This window comes from Castor canadensis, chromosome 16 (assembly GCF_047511655.1).
Source record: "Castor canadensis chromosome 16, mCasCan1.hap1v2, whole genome shotgun sequence".
Lineage (NCBI taxonomy): Eukaryota > Metazoa > Chordata > Mammalia > Rodentia > Castoridae > Castor > Castor canadensis.
Window position 1 is genome coordinate 61,911,094 of NC_133401.1, and position 13,315 is coordinate 61,924,408.

At 38.5% G+C, this 13,315-nt stretch overlaps 2 protein-coding genes across 5 annotated transcripts in view; one reads left to right on the forward strand and one right to left on the reverse strand.

The window, feature by feature from the left end:
- Rad50 (RAD50 double strand break repair protein) overlaps window positions 1-2,694 on the reverse strand; it is a 69,832-nt gene extending 67,138 nt beyond the window's left edge. For 2 of the 4 annotated variants that reach the window (XR_012442514.1, XM_020175962.2), the window contains exons 1-2: window positions 2,191-2,602; window positions 18-101 (exon numbers count right to left, since the gene is read on the reverse strand). Coding sequence is in view for 2 of the 4 variants with exons in the window: in XM_020175962.2 (XP_020031551.2) it covers window positions 18-101; window positions 2,191-2,319 (213 nt within the window). In the remaining 2 variants the exon portion in view is untranslated. Of the gene's footprint in view, window positions 1-17; window positions 102-2,190 lie in introns of all 4 variants that reach the window. The other 2 variants (XM_074057217.1, XM_074057216.1) reach the window with 2 other exon arrangements.
- A 7,759-nt stretch (window positions 2,695-10,453) lies between these two features.
- On the forward strand, window positions 10,454-12,871 carry Il5 (interleukin 5). Its single transcript, XM_020175961.2, has 4 exons — window positions 10,454-10,597; window positions 10,802-10,834; window positions 12,195-12,323; window positions 12,427-12,871. Exons 1-4 carry the CDS (start codon window positions 10,454-10,456, stop codon window positions 12,523-12,525), a joined length of 405 nt encoding a protein of 134 aa, XP_020031550.1. The 3' UTR covers window positions 12,526-12,871.
- Window positions 12,872-13,315: the final 444 nt, after the last annotated feature.

Sequence of the window (13,315 nt, forward strand, 5' to 3'; positions counted from 1 at the left end):
TTTTCTAGCACCATTACCTTGGGGTCATGAACAAATGTATTTCCTTTGGTTCCAGGAGGGAAATCTCCAGTACAAATATATTTTAGACATTCAATGATGGTCTAAAGAAAATAGAAAAGTATATTCTTTAGTTATCAGAGAACCACAGTTTATCACAAGTATTAATTATTAAAATATTTATCATGAAGCCTAAAAAAATCAGGTAAAATTTGACAACATAAAATGTGTAATAAAAATATGATTAAAGTCAGGTGCGGTGGTGCACACATGTAATCTCAGCACTCAGAAGGCTGAGGCAGGACTGCAAGTTTGAGACCAACCTGGGCCACATAACGAGACCCTGTCTCAAAAAAAAAAAAGTTTAAAAAATAATTGCTAAGTTCATAGAAAGGCTATATAATTAAAAAGGTATCCTAAAGTAAGAGTTATTTGGAAAAATAATTCTCTATTTTCAATTAACACCTTTTAAATTAATATTAAAAATGGCTGACAATGACAGAACTTCCTATGTGGCAAGTATTGTGCTAAGCACTTTTACATACCTTTAAATTCTCCCCTTAATCCTAGGCTGTGGAAACTATTTTTTGCCATTTTATAAATAAGCAAGCCAAGGCACAGGGCAATTAGGTCCTCCCCAGCAGTCACACAAGTAATACATGAAGCAAAAAACTTTGTATTTGGGAAGCCAGTGCTCATAAACACTCTATTAGTCTCTCAGTAATTCAATTCATATGACACTGAGCACATAATTGGCACTAAATAAACAACATTTTTAGAAAAACAAATACGAGTAGGCAGTCTGCCATCAATGCTGGACTTCCTACAAGCTTCTCACAAATTCTTCCCTTAAGACTCTTCTCATTGCTGTACTCTTATCATCTTGATTTTCTCAAGACCAGAATGCCTTTTGGCTATACCTTGCCCTCAAATTTTTAAATATTCCCTGGACTTTTTTTTTTTTTAATGGTACTGAGGCTCGAACTCAGGGCCTACACCTTGAGCCACTCCACCAGCCCTTTTTTGGTGATGGGTTTTTTTGAGATCGGGTCTGGCTTGAAACCCCGATCCTCCTGATCTTTGCCTCCTGAGTAGCAAGGATTACAAGCCGTGAGCCACCGGCGCCTGGCTCCCTGGACTTTTAATAACCGGTAAATAAGCTGTGCTCCCACTTTTTGACTGAGAGCATCATAAGAACAATATCGGATTTCACTTTTTTAAAGCCTCACTACATCGCTTTCACTTTAAAGTTAAGCCATTTATATTCCATTTATTATGCGTAACAGTCGGCACGCTTAGCTCTTAGTCGTGCATTTATCATATTCTGCCCCTTCTTAAGGAATTCCCTTTTGGGACAACTACTGGGAAGTGAATGCTTCAGAACAAGGAGGCGGGATTAAAATACTGTTCGTTTTCACTACTGCAGAGCTACATCTAAAGAAAAAAAGTGGGCCGGGCACCAGTGGCTCAAGCCTGTCATCCTACTCAGGAGGCAGACATCAGGAGGATCCAGGTTTCAAGCCAGCCTGAATAAACAGTGTTCACGAGACCCGATCTTGAAAAAAATCCAGGACAAAAAAAAAAAAAAAGGGGGCTGGTGAAAGGTGTTAGGCACCGAGTTCAAACCACAAAAAAAAAAAAAAAAAGAAAAGAAAAGAAAAAGTGGACGTGAACATAAACGGGGGAGGGGGAAAGTACTGAGGAAGGGGAGGAATATTTTTAAAGAACATTGTATACCGGTATGAAGAGGTCATAATGAAGCCCATTTTTTAAAATTTGCAAAAAAGACAAAAACAAAGGCGTGGGGTGGGGGGGGCAAGAAAGAGGAGGTGGGTGTGATCGAGTCATTATGTGCATATATCGACGCATCACAAGGGAACCCCACGTTATACAATTAATACGCGCTAATAAAATGTGCGGGTCGGGGGAATCAGCGCAGACCCGAGGCCGCCTTGTAGGGCGCTGAGCGCGCGGCGGCAGGACCCTGTGTCGCGGGACAGCAAACTCGTCCCAGGCCGCTTCCTAGGGTCGCTGTGGCCACACGAAGACCACGCCCCGCGACACTACATGGGCCTTCACAAGCCAAATTACAAAGACGCCTGTCTTCTCCCTAATCACAATCCTTAACTCCCGGACACTTTATTCTCTGGGTTCGTGAGATGTGGTGACCCGTAACCTCAACTCAGGACTTACCGTCTTCCCCGCCCCATTGGGTCCAACCAAAATTGTGAGGGGCGTGAAGAAAGTGATAATTTGCTTATCTTTGTCCTCTATTCCAAAACTTCGCACGCCCAAAATGCTCATCTTTTCGATCCGGGACATGTTTGCAAACGTTTCAGATCGCAACCCCAGGGACCTGAGCCTGCGGCCCACCGAGGCCAAAGCGGGGCGACCAAGCGCGGGACTAGCACGCGTGCGTCAGGGGGAGGACTCTAGCCCGAACCCTTCCACACCCGCTTCCTTCCCCAATGCCGAGCAAGAGCGAAGCCGGAACCCCCGGGGAAGGCCGCCGGGAACCAAGCACAGGCCAAGCGACCCTGTAACGGGGCGCACTCACAGACTCCCGCCTCGGCAGCCCCGCGGGACACGTGGGTGCGCGCACGTCCACGCCGCACGCGCGGGGCACGCCGGGAAATGGGAGGCTTGCGATGCGCGCGCAGCTCGGACTTCCGGGTGCTGTGTCGCCGGGGTGGCCGCAGGCTTCCTGCTGCTTGCTGGCTCTGGGCGGAAGACCGAGCGTATGACGCACCCTGCTTCTCAAAGCGTGACTCGGGTCTCTTGGAATGCATGCGCTGGGATGGGGTCGAAGACCCACAAAAGGGATCCGTTAATGTCAAAATCATTCTCCTAACGATACTATGTCGTTACTTGCCTATTTCACTTTCTCGCCTTAATGGTCAGTGGTTTCCCACAGTCACGAGTGTGATGACGCCATCACAATGGAATGTATGCTTGTATATACTGCTTTTAAAAAAAATCTGAATTTTAATTTCTAATTAAATATTGGTAGTTGTAACTCACATAAACGCTCTTGACGTTCTCAGGTCAAAATTATCCACACATACAAAAATATCACTTGCAGAACCTGATACATAAACTGGAAGAAAAAAAAAAAATCCATGTGTCTATGGGTACATGGGAAAGGCCAGTGAATAGTTTCTTGCCATCCTAAGTAGGAGAACATGAACACATCAGTTATTACAACAGATATTTAAAATTACCACTAGAAGCCAGACCTGGTCAGGTAGTAGCATTGTGAGTTTGAGGCTAACCTGGGCTAAATAGTGAGACCCTGTCTTAAAAAGCAAAACAAAATTATAAGTAGGACAAAACAGATTGAAATTTACCACAATTTTTTGAATTGTAGTAAAATATACATAACAAAACTTACCCTTAACCATTTTTAAGTGTATGGTTGAATAGCATTAAAGTATATTCACGATTACTGGCTCTATGATTTTGGGGCGGGCACTGGGGGTTGAACTCAAGGCCTTCACCACTTGAGCCACTCCACCAGCCCTTTTTTGTGTTGGAATTTTTTGAGATCAGGTCTCCCTTTTCCTTTTGCCTGGGCTGACGTGGAACCATGAAGCTCCTGATCTCTGCCTCCTAAGCACCTACGATTATAGTCAGGCACCATCATCACCCGATTCTCCATGATTATTGACTAATAATCTCATTTAAGTGGAAATACACAGCATTTGTCTTTTTGTGACTAGCTTATTTCACTAAACATAATGTCCTTAAAGTTCATCCATGGTGTAGCATGAGTTAAAATCTCAGTCCTTTTTAAGGCTGAATAATATTTCATCATAGGCATATAACCCATTTTGTTTATACATTCATCTGTAGACGGACACTAGTTTGCTCCCATGTTTCTGCTATTTTGGAACATGGGTGTACAAATATCTCTTATAGATTCTTGCTTGCATCTCTTTTGGACCAGAAGTGGAATTGCTAGATCGTATTACAATTCTAGTTTTAATTTTTTGAAGAACTGCCATACTGTTTTCTGCAGTGGCCATATCATTTTCCATTCCCATTGCAGTACTATTTTACATTACCACCAACAGGGCACAAGGGTTTCAGTTTATCCACATCCTCACCAACACTTGTTATTTTCTGCTTTTTCCTCCCCTTTGCTACTAGCCAGCCTAAACAGTGTGCAGTAGTCAGTCCCTCACTGCAGTTGTGACTTGCATTTGAATGATGATTGGTGATGCTGAGCAGCTTCTTCTGTGCTTACTGGTTATTTGTCTATCTTCTATGGAGAAACACCTATTCAAGTAAAGACAAAGCCCCAAGTTCAAACACCAGCATTGCCAAAAAGAAATTATCTGTATGTATATGGATGGATATATGTATATAATATATATATGTATATTTATAAAACAGCTACATAATTTCTGTGGATTCCTGGATAGGAAGAAAAACGCATATCAGCACCTTATTTTGCTTACCACTATACATTCAGATGGATGAAGATTAGGTATTTCTGAAAGAAATAAAAGCCCAGAAATATAATTACCCCACTTCTAAAGGAGAATTTTGTGACTCAAAGTACAAGAAACTGGCAATGATTGAGACAAGAATACTGATTTATGTGTCTGATCTCGGTATGAGGTACCCAACATCACCTCTTACGTAGGTTTTTTTTTTTTTTAACTTCTTAACTTAAATCTAATCACACTTCTAGATTTAACCTTCAGTTAACAGGAATTATTGGATTAAACTAACAACACTGAACGAATGGAAAAAGCAAATCCAGAAGACAGGACACATTGTAAAACACTGGCCTGGGCTATTAAGCTATCAGTGTCATTAAAACAAGGATTGTTGTAGATTGTTGAAGTTTTTAAAGTAAATAATTATTGTAAACTAAAGAAATGCTACCTATATGTAGCACATGATCCTGGTTTGCACATAGAGATGTAAAGGAAATTTGAAAAATCCACAGAGAAACTTGAACGTAGACTAGAAATTAGATGATGAAAAAATAAGTGTTGTTATAAGAAAATAATGTTTGGGACACATATGAAAGTATTAGTGATAGTGTCATGCTGTTTGTAATTTATTTTAAAATACTTCAGGAAAGAAAAAGTGAGTTGAAGGGAAAAAATGAACATGACAAGGCAGCTAGATTCTATAACAAAAAAATTCAACTTCGTCACCACGGGAAATTATGAAATGAATACCAAAGCCCTAGGATTAGAATGGAAAAGGCTAGGCTTCCGGTCAAAATGACTAATTGCTAACATAAAAAGACCTGAAAAGGCAAATCAGTCCAGTCCCCACTTCTTGGTAAAGTTACTTCTGAAAAATACTTGGTTTTGCCTGTACCAAAATTAATGTAACGAAAAGTAAAACTTCCATGAGGCACTACCTTATACCCACTAGTGAACCTCTTCACCCTTACACTACTTTGTAACACGAATTCTTTTTCTGCTATTGATGTTGGTATATGAGCTTTGTCTTCTTTTTCTTTCTTTTTTTTTTCTTTTTTTTGCAGTGCTGGGGTTTGAGCTCAGGGCTTTGTGGCGTGAATTATCTTTTGAGTAGAATTTGTCCAGTTTCTCTTTCGATCCCTTGATTTTCAACCTTTTTGGGTCATTTGCATTAAATGTATTTCTTGAAAATTGCTGAGACATTATTTTAATGCCATTTTATAGTATTTGCCTTTTAATAAGTGAGTTTAATTTGTTTTCGATTACTGTGATTCCTGGTAAGTTTGGACTTAGTTCTTATCTTATTTTGTGCTTTTTTCATTATTTTTTCTAAACTGATTGAGTTTCATTGTTCCCTATTTTATTCTCCTAGTTTGGAAAGTATTATGCTTTATTTCTATAATTTAAGTTATTACAATTAAGTTTTTCACATGCTATTTTGAAATTCAAAGTTAACATTGCTAGCATCCTTCTGAACACTACCAAGACCATAAAATGTAACAATTCTGACCACCACTCCATCTCCCACACTATCATTATCTGTTATTTTTGTTCCTAATTATCTTGAAATAAGGGACAAAAGTTAAATAAATTTGTTTGTTTGTTGAGACAGGGGCTTTGAACTCCAGATCCTCCTGCCTCAACCTTTCCAGTCTGAGATTATAGGCGTCTACCACCATACCCAGCTAAATAACTTAATTTTTAACCCTGTATTATTTATTTAGGCTTACTAAGACAGTTATCAAACTCAGATTACCTCTGCTGCTTGCATCATTCCTTCCTTCTAGGATCATTCATTCATTACATTAGCAAAACTATTAAAACCTAGTGCTAATGGACCTTCAAGGGAAAAAAACTCCACCAAACTCACAGTGCTGATGTCAGAATTAAACACATTTATTTTTGTGAAAGTGCTTTATAAGTTATAAAAAATTAAAAATACAAGAGATGTCTTCTTTGTGCATTGATTTTTTTTCAGAGTAAGAGTTGGTAAAATGCAATGAAACCTATAAAGATGATCACACCCATTCCTTAGCATAAGGAAATTTTTTTCAAAAATTCTACAAAGGAGAGCTGGGTATGGTGACTTAACCCTGTAATCCCACCACTCAGGAAACAGAGGCAGGAGGATCAGGAGTTGGAGGTCAGCCTGGGCCATGTAGCAAGACTCTGTTCCAAAATAACCAACCAAACTAAAATTCTATAAAGAGCTCTGTCATCGCATTGTTTAAAACTGTGGAATGAATGCTAGAGACAACCCTAAGTCCTAAAGTTGGGAAATAGTGAAGTAAACCAATGCATGAGTTTCATCTAATATCAGGAAGGCATTAAAATAATAGGTAGGAAAATGATATGGAAATCCAGGTGAGAAATATTAATAAGGAAAAATAAATGCAAACTGCATATTCGCTGATTACCACTCTGAGAAAACCTGTCGTGCATTAGTGAAGATTGAAAGATGTCACAAAAAACTGATAGTTGCTACGCCAAGAGGAAGGAAGCTCAGTGTTCAGTTTCTTATAATGTCCTTGCCCAATAAAACTCATATTAAAGCGCTGCCTTTTGATCGAAAGATCAGAGGTTAAGATGGAGTCAAAGACAGGAGATGCTATCAATCCACATTTAGTCACCACAAAAACTATGGGGAATCATACCCATAATATTGATTAGCATCAGTTCATGGAAAAGTCATTTGCATTAAATGACTACACAGTAAAAACCACAGTCATCCCTTAAAAAACCATGTTACAAATTTGTAACACATGAAAAGAGATAAAGGTTTATGGCAAAAGGATGACTGTTATCCACTAATACATACCTTTCCAAACACTATTATTTTTAATAAATATAATATATTATTACACAATAATGTGTATTATAGCATATAAGGTTACATATCACATGCTATTAAATAATATTTTTTACATATTAAATACTTAATATTGTTATAAATATATGGAACATTATTCAAAGACCTTTTTCTAAGTTGTAAATTATCAATAATTCTTTAAAATTTAGAGAACTGCTTGCTAAGTTATTTTTAATGTAGATTTTTAAAAAATGTTGTAATAGTTCACATTGGCTTGATTGGGTGAGACTTAAAGATTTGATCTTTTTTCCAGGAATCCTGCCAAAGTTGTTTTTATACCTCATCTTTTTTTCCCAACTTGCAGTATAACTTTCTAATAAGTTTTACACCTAAGTGTAAACAAAGCAAGGTCTAGTCATACAAATGGAATATTATTCAGCCTTAAAAAAGGAAGGACATTCTCACACACACCACAACATGATAAACCTTGAGGACAGACATTATGCCACGTGAAATAAGCCAATCACAAAAAGACAAAACATGTTCCCAGAGTAGTCAAACTTATAGATACAGAATGGTTTCTAGGTGTTGGCAGATGGAGGGAATTGGGAGTTATTATTTGCTAATTACAGAGTTTCAGTTGTGCAAGATGAATAGAGTTTGGAGATTTGTTGCATATTATAAATATACTTAACACTACTGAACAGAGCACTTAAAATAATTGAGAAGGTATATTTTATGTTGTATATTTTACAACAATCTAAAATTTTTAAAGAAATATAACTTTGAATAGAAAGTATTTTTTATAACTAACCCTCCAGTAGGAAACCACAGCTTACTGAACACCAGAGGCTACAACATCTGAAAATCAGGAGATTATTCATATTAACTGGGATTTTAGATTTCTTTGAAAAACTGGGTATCTGTCAGCATAAGCCTGAGGGTATCAGAGCACACAGTTAACTGGGACTGGATAGCACCTGGAGTTTTAGATGGACAGTACAGGCTATAGTTAACGCAGCCCTCACTGCCTGTACTGTTACCTCTCCCATTTCACTCATTTTCACAGCCAACCAGTATTACTCCCCTGAAAATAATGAGTGCTTGGTGCATTTTCTACCAGTTGGTGAAGGCTAGTCCATTGCTATCCCTGCATTCGGTCAGCCAAATAGAATAGAATGCCAAAAGCTTTATGGTACTAAAATTACAAGTTATTTTTTAATGCCTCTGAAACCTTCATCTAAGCCCACACTTTCCCAGTGTACCCAAAGCATCAGAGGGGAAGCAGAGAGAATTATTCTCTCACAGTCTCTGAGAAAAGGTGGCCCTGACAGAACAAAGCTCGATTCTGAAATCCCCATTTTAGGACCTTGGTCCATGTCTACAGTGGTTCCTATCTCACTCCTAAGAGATCTGCTAAAGATCTCCTGCAGTCATAAGAAGAACCTCTCTCAAGTGCTCAAATCAGAGCCAAGAGTCCCAAATTTCAGTATTGTAGTATACACACACACACACACACACACACACACAAAACCAGATATGGCATAAGTGACTGCCACTGAAATGCTACCCTTTCATCCTGCCAGTGTAGAACTGGGATTGCATGCATGTTAAAAGTGTGTCTACCTTGCATCAACCTCTGCTTCTCGTGGAGAATCCCACTCAGCTTTGGCAAAGGATTCTGGGTAACAATTTGTGCTTGGTACCATTTATCTTAGATGCTCAAGATAGTCATAAAATCAGGCTTCCAGGGCCACTTTGAGAGGTACATTGAACCCTTCCTTTAAAAACAACTGCCTCTACTTCTATTATGTGTACTCAGCCAGGGAAGAAGGAGGTGTGTGGTCCAGAGAGAGGCCTTACTTTTTCTTTTCTGAAATTACAGGTCTGAGCCTAAGGCCCAAAAGTTGATTTCCCTTGATTACACACACTCATACATAGCCACCCAAGGTGTGAAAGGACCTCCCCACCTTCATGGTACATACAGGAGAGGCCATGCCCATGTGTCATGTGTTTGCAACAGATATTTATTGGTTGCTTTCCCAGCACCTGTGTCCCTCTTATAGCTACCTGGGATGCCAAATTCCTCAGTTATATGGTTTGGGTGGGATGAAGCCCATTTCTAGCTCAGGAAGATCCAACTAGTATATTTTATACACCTAGTCACAGTTCAGGGGTAAATATACGACACTTGTCACAAAGAGATTGAAACATTTTGATTGAATAATAAGAAAAGCAAAATGGGAGCCAGGTGTAGTGCAGCATACATCTATTCCCAACACTCAGGAGGCAGAGGCAGCAGGATCAAGAGTTCAAGACCAGCCTGAGCTACATAGTAGAGAGAGAGAGAGAGAAGAGAAGAGTGAAAGGGGGAGAGAGAGAGGGGGGGATAAGGAAGGAAGGAGGAAGTGAAGGAGGAGGAGAAAGAAAAAAGAAAAGAAAATCTGCTGCTCGTGACAAGCTATAGATAGATCTAGGAGTTATGGCATTGCCTTGGGACCACAGAGGGGGACAGCTGCCTGAGAATGAGGACAAGGACAAGTAACCCATGCAAGCAGGACAGGAAGGAGCCTCTACCCCTGGACTGTTTGGTTATATGAGCCAGCAAACTTTCTGCTTATCTTCACCCATTTTGGGTCAGGGTTTTGGTTACCGGGAACAGAAAAGAATTCTAATCAAGACCCTACTGAACACAATTCGACCCTGACAAGTCTCTGCTTTAATACTATCTTCCTAGCAATGTTTTTTATTCCTTTTAAAACCGATCAATCTAACTATAACCATGGTTGAATTTAGTAGATCTGGAAAAAATATTCCCAATATTTATGGATTTTAGCATAAAATTCTGTTTAGCAGTATATATTATTTCTTTTTACACACACCTTTTCAAAAGAAATCCAATCTTTTGATCAAGTGCAAATGGGAGACAATGATGCATCAACCCAAATATTTTCTTTTGTCATAGAAAATCTTTTGAAGGGAGAGAAGTAGGGATTTCTGTTATTATTGAAAGATAAAAAGTTATTTTTTTAAGATACAATGCATTGGAAACATTTAGTTTCACTACTTGCCATTATTAGGTATTCTCTATCTGATTGTTAGCAATTATTCATTTCCTCAAAGACAGAATAAATTGGTTGGAGATGTCGTCTTGTGCTGTGCACTTTCTTCATCAAACACAAACGGTGGACGTTTCAGAGCCATGAGAATGCTTCTGTGGTTGACTTTTCTAGCTCTTGGAGCTGCCCACCTTTGGGCCATTGCCGTGGACAGTCCTGTGAATATACTGGTGAAAGAGACCTTGACACTGCTCTCGACTCATCAGGCTCTGCTGATAGGCAATGAGGTAATTTTTTTTATTCCTATAGTTCTTTAAAATGCATAAATAATCATTTGTGGTGGCTCATTTACAACTTCTAAAGAGCTGTTGTAAATAGGAGATTGTAAGATTGTTAACAGTACACAGGTGATAGCCACATCACTAGTACTGCTATGAATGTCACGAATGCTGGAGTGCTTTAAAAGTGATTATATGTCCTTTTCTTTCCAGTCTCTGAGGATTTCTGTTCCTACACATAAAAATGTAAGTTAAATTATGATTCAATAAAATGATCGTGTGAGTAAGTAAATTTCATCTTTTAAGCTTTAAGTCATTAGTTCGCTGTCTTCTTTTATTTGGTACTGGGTCTCACTTTGTTGCCCCAGATGGTCTCAAATTTCTGAGCTCAAGTGGTCCTCCTCCTGCTTCAGCCTCCCGAGTATCTGGCTTTGTGTCATCATACTTAGCATGTCATTAATTTTCACTGGAACTGTTTAATTTTCTCTACTTCATTTTCATATTAGTGGATGTGAATTATGTGCTTACAAATATCAGAAATGAGGGTCAGGTGTGATGGTTCCTGTAATCCCAGTCCATGGTAGGGTGAGGCAAGAGGATGGCAAGTTCAAGGCCAGCCTGACTATATATGGAGACCCTGTGCCAAGATAATAATATAAATAAATAAATAAATAAATAAATAAATAAATGACTTTTAACCAGTAGAATCCATTATGCAAGTGGTTCAAACCCTTTGGTAATATCGTCAGCTTTCCATTCTAGAGCCTCACATCACATCAGGGAGTCTTTCAGAATTCCAAATGCGGAGAGAGGGGACCTATCAGTCACCAACCAGTGCTGACCATCCATGGCCTTCCTCACTCCAATGTCTCTCTCTCTCTCTCTCTCTCTCTCTCTCTCTCTCCCTCTCTCCTTTTCTTGCAGTGCTGGGGAATAAATCCAGGCCTTATACATGCTAGACAAATTTCGTATCACTGAACTATACCCCCAGCTCACTCTAATGTCTTTCTGAAAGAGTGAGTGACTTAGTGTTGTCTTTTTAGAATCATGAACAGTAGGCATTAAAATATACAACAAATGCCCTCTAGTGATAATTTTTACATAGTTAAATGATTATGACTATATATAGTATTGTATACAGACATCATGGTCACATTCAAATGTAAGCTACATTATTTAATTAATTTGGGTAGAGTAAAATTATCAGCCTGACCCACAAAAGAAAACACGAGTTTAATTAGTACTAGAATTACATTATGCTTCCTGAACATTTCATTTTTGATTAAGTAGTTTCTTAACCTTGTTTGTAATACTCTTCAGTAATTATAAAACTTCATCTACCTATTGAAACTTTTGTCTCAGCTTGAGGTAGTTTGCCACCTGGAAAAGGAACAGGCAAAAAAAAAAAAAAACTCTTTGGAGAGAAGTAATTATCACCAAAAAAGCTTAACTTTTTGGATCAAGTTTTTTCACTGACAAATTAAAATTGTATATATTTATTGGGTACACTGTGATGCTTTGGAATATGTAAACATTGTGAGATGGGCTAATGTATCAAATTTGTATACCTTATCTTATTTGCATTTTAAAAATCTTCCTCATTTAGCACCAACTGTGCATTGAAGAAATCTTTCAGGGAATAGACACACTGAAGAATCAAACTGTACATGGGGATGCTGTCGAAAAACTATTCCAAAACTTGTCTTTAATAAAGAAATACATCGACCTCCAAAAAGTAAGATACAAACATTCCACAGGAACTACATTTGCCCGACTGTGCCTATTTCTACAGAAATTGATGGTTTCCCTGTAATACCTATGGTCTATTCTTCTCACAGGAAAAGTGTGGCCAGGAAAGACGGAGCATAAACCAGTTCCTAGATTACCTGCGAGAGTTTCTTGGTGTAATAAGTACTGAGTGGACAGTGGAAATCTGAGACTGAGCTGGCTGACTGAAGATGGATATACTGTTTTTCTTTAATTAGTTTTTGTATTTGATTCATAAAAACACACACAAGAAATGTAACGGGGTACCATGTGATGTTTTAATAGATGAATGCATTGTATAAACAGGTTAAACATCTATGTCCTCAAACATGTCACTTCATATGGCAAATACATTTAAACTTCCTTTCTTCTAGCTTTTTGAGATACACAGTACACAATCACTTGCTCTAGCCACCCTGCTGTGCAATCACACACCAGTATTTCTTACTCTTACCTAACTGCAACTTAGTACCTACCCACTGATTAACTTCTCCTCTCTCTCCTTCCCCTCCCTTCTCCCCAGCCTCTGGTAACCACCATTCTGCTCTCAATGTCTATGAGACCAACAGTTTCACATTCTACATATAAATGAGATCACGCAGCAGTACTTGTCCTTGTGTGCCTTGAGTAGCCAAAGATATTGGAGGAGGAAAAATAACATTTTATTGCAATAATAATGAGAACCAGTCAAGGGCGGGGCCTTACTTTTCAGTGTCATTGAACTTCAGAGGCAAAGTAAATACTTCAGGCACACTGCCACTTTTCTGCCTCAACACAAGCAGAAAGCATAAAATAGTTAAGATACACTTTAGCAATGAGAATCATTGAAGTATTTTCCTCCAGCTTGCTCCAGGCAAAATAGATAAATACTTTTATTTAAGTTAACATTCTGTAAAATGTCTATGAACTTAATATTATTTATGATTAAGAATTGGTAAAATAATATTTATTTCATGCTAT

Bases quoted from the DNA above. Each gene is read 5' to 3' on its own strand.
- Il5 (XM_020175961.2), top strand. From the start codon at position 10,454: ATGAGAATGCTTCTGTGGTTGACTTTTCTAGCTCTTGGAGCTGCCCAC. The intron at 10,598-10,801 runs GTAATTTTTTTT...TTTTCTTTCCAG, and splicing joins CTCTGCTGATAGGCAATGAG to TCTCTGAGGATTTCTGTTCC. The intron at 12,324-12,426 runs GTAAGATACAAA...TTCTTCTCACAG, and splicing joins AATACATCGACCTCCAAAAA to GAAAAGTGTGGCCAGGAAAG.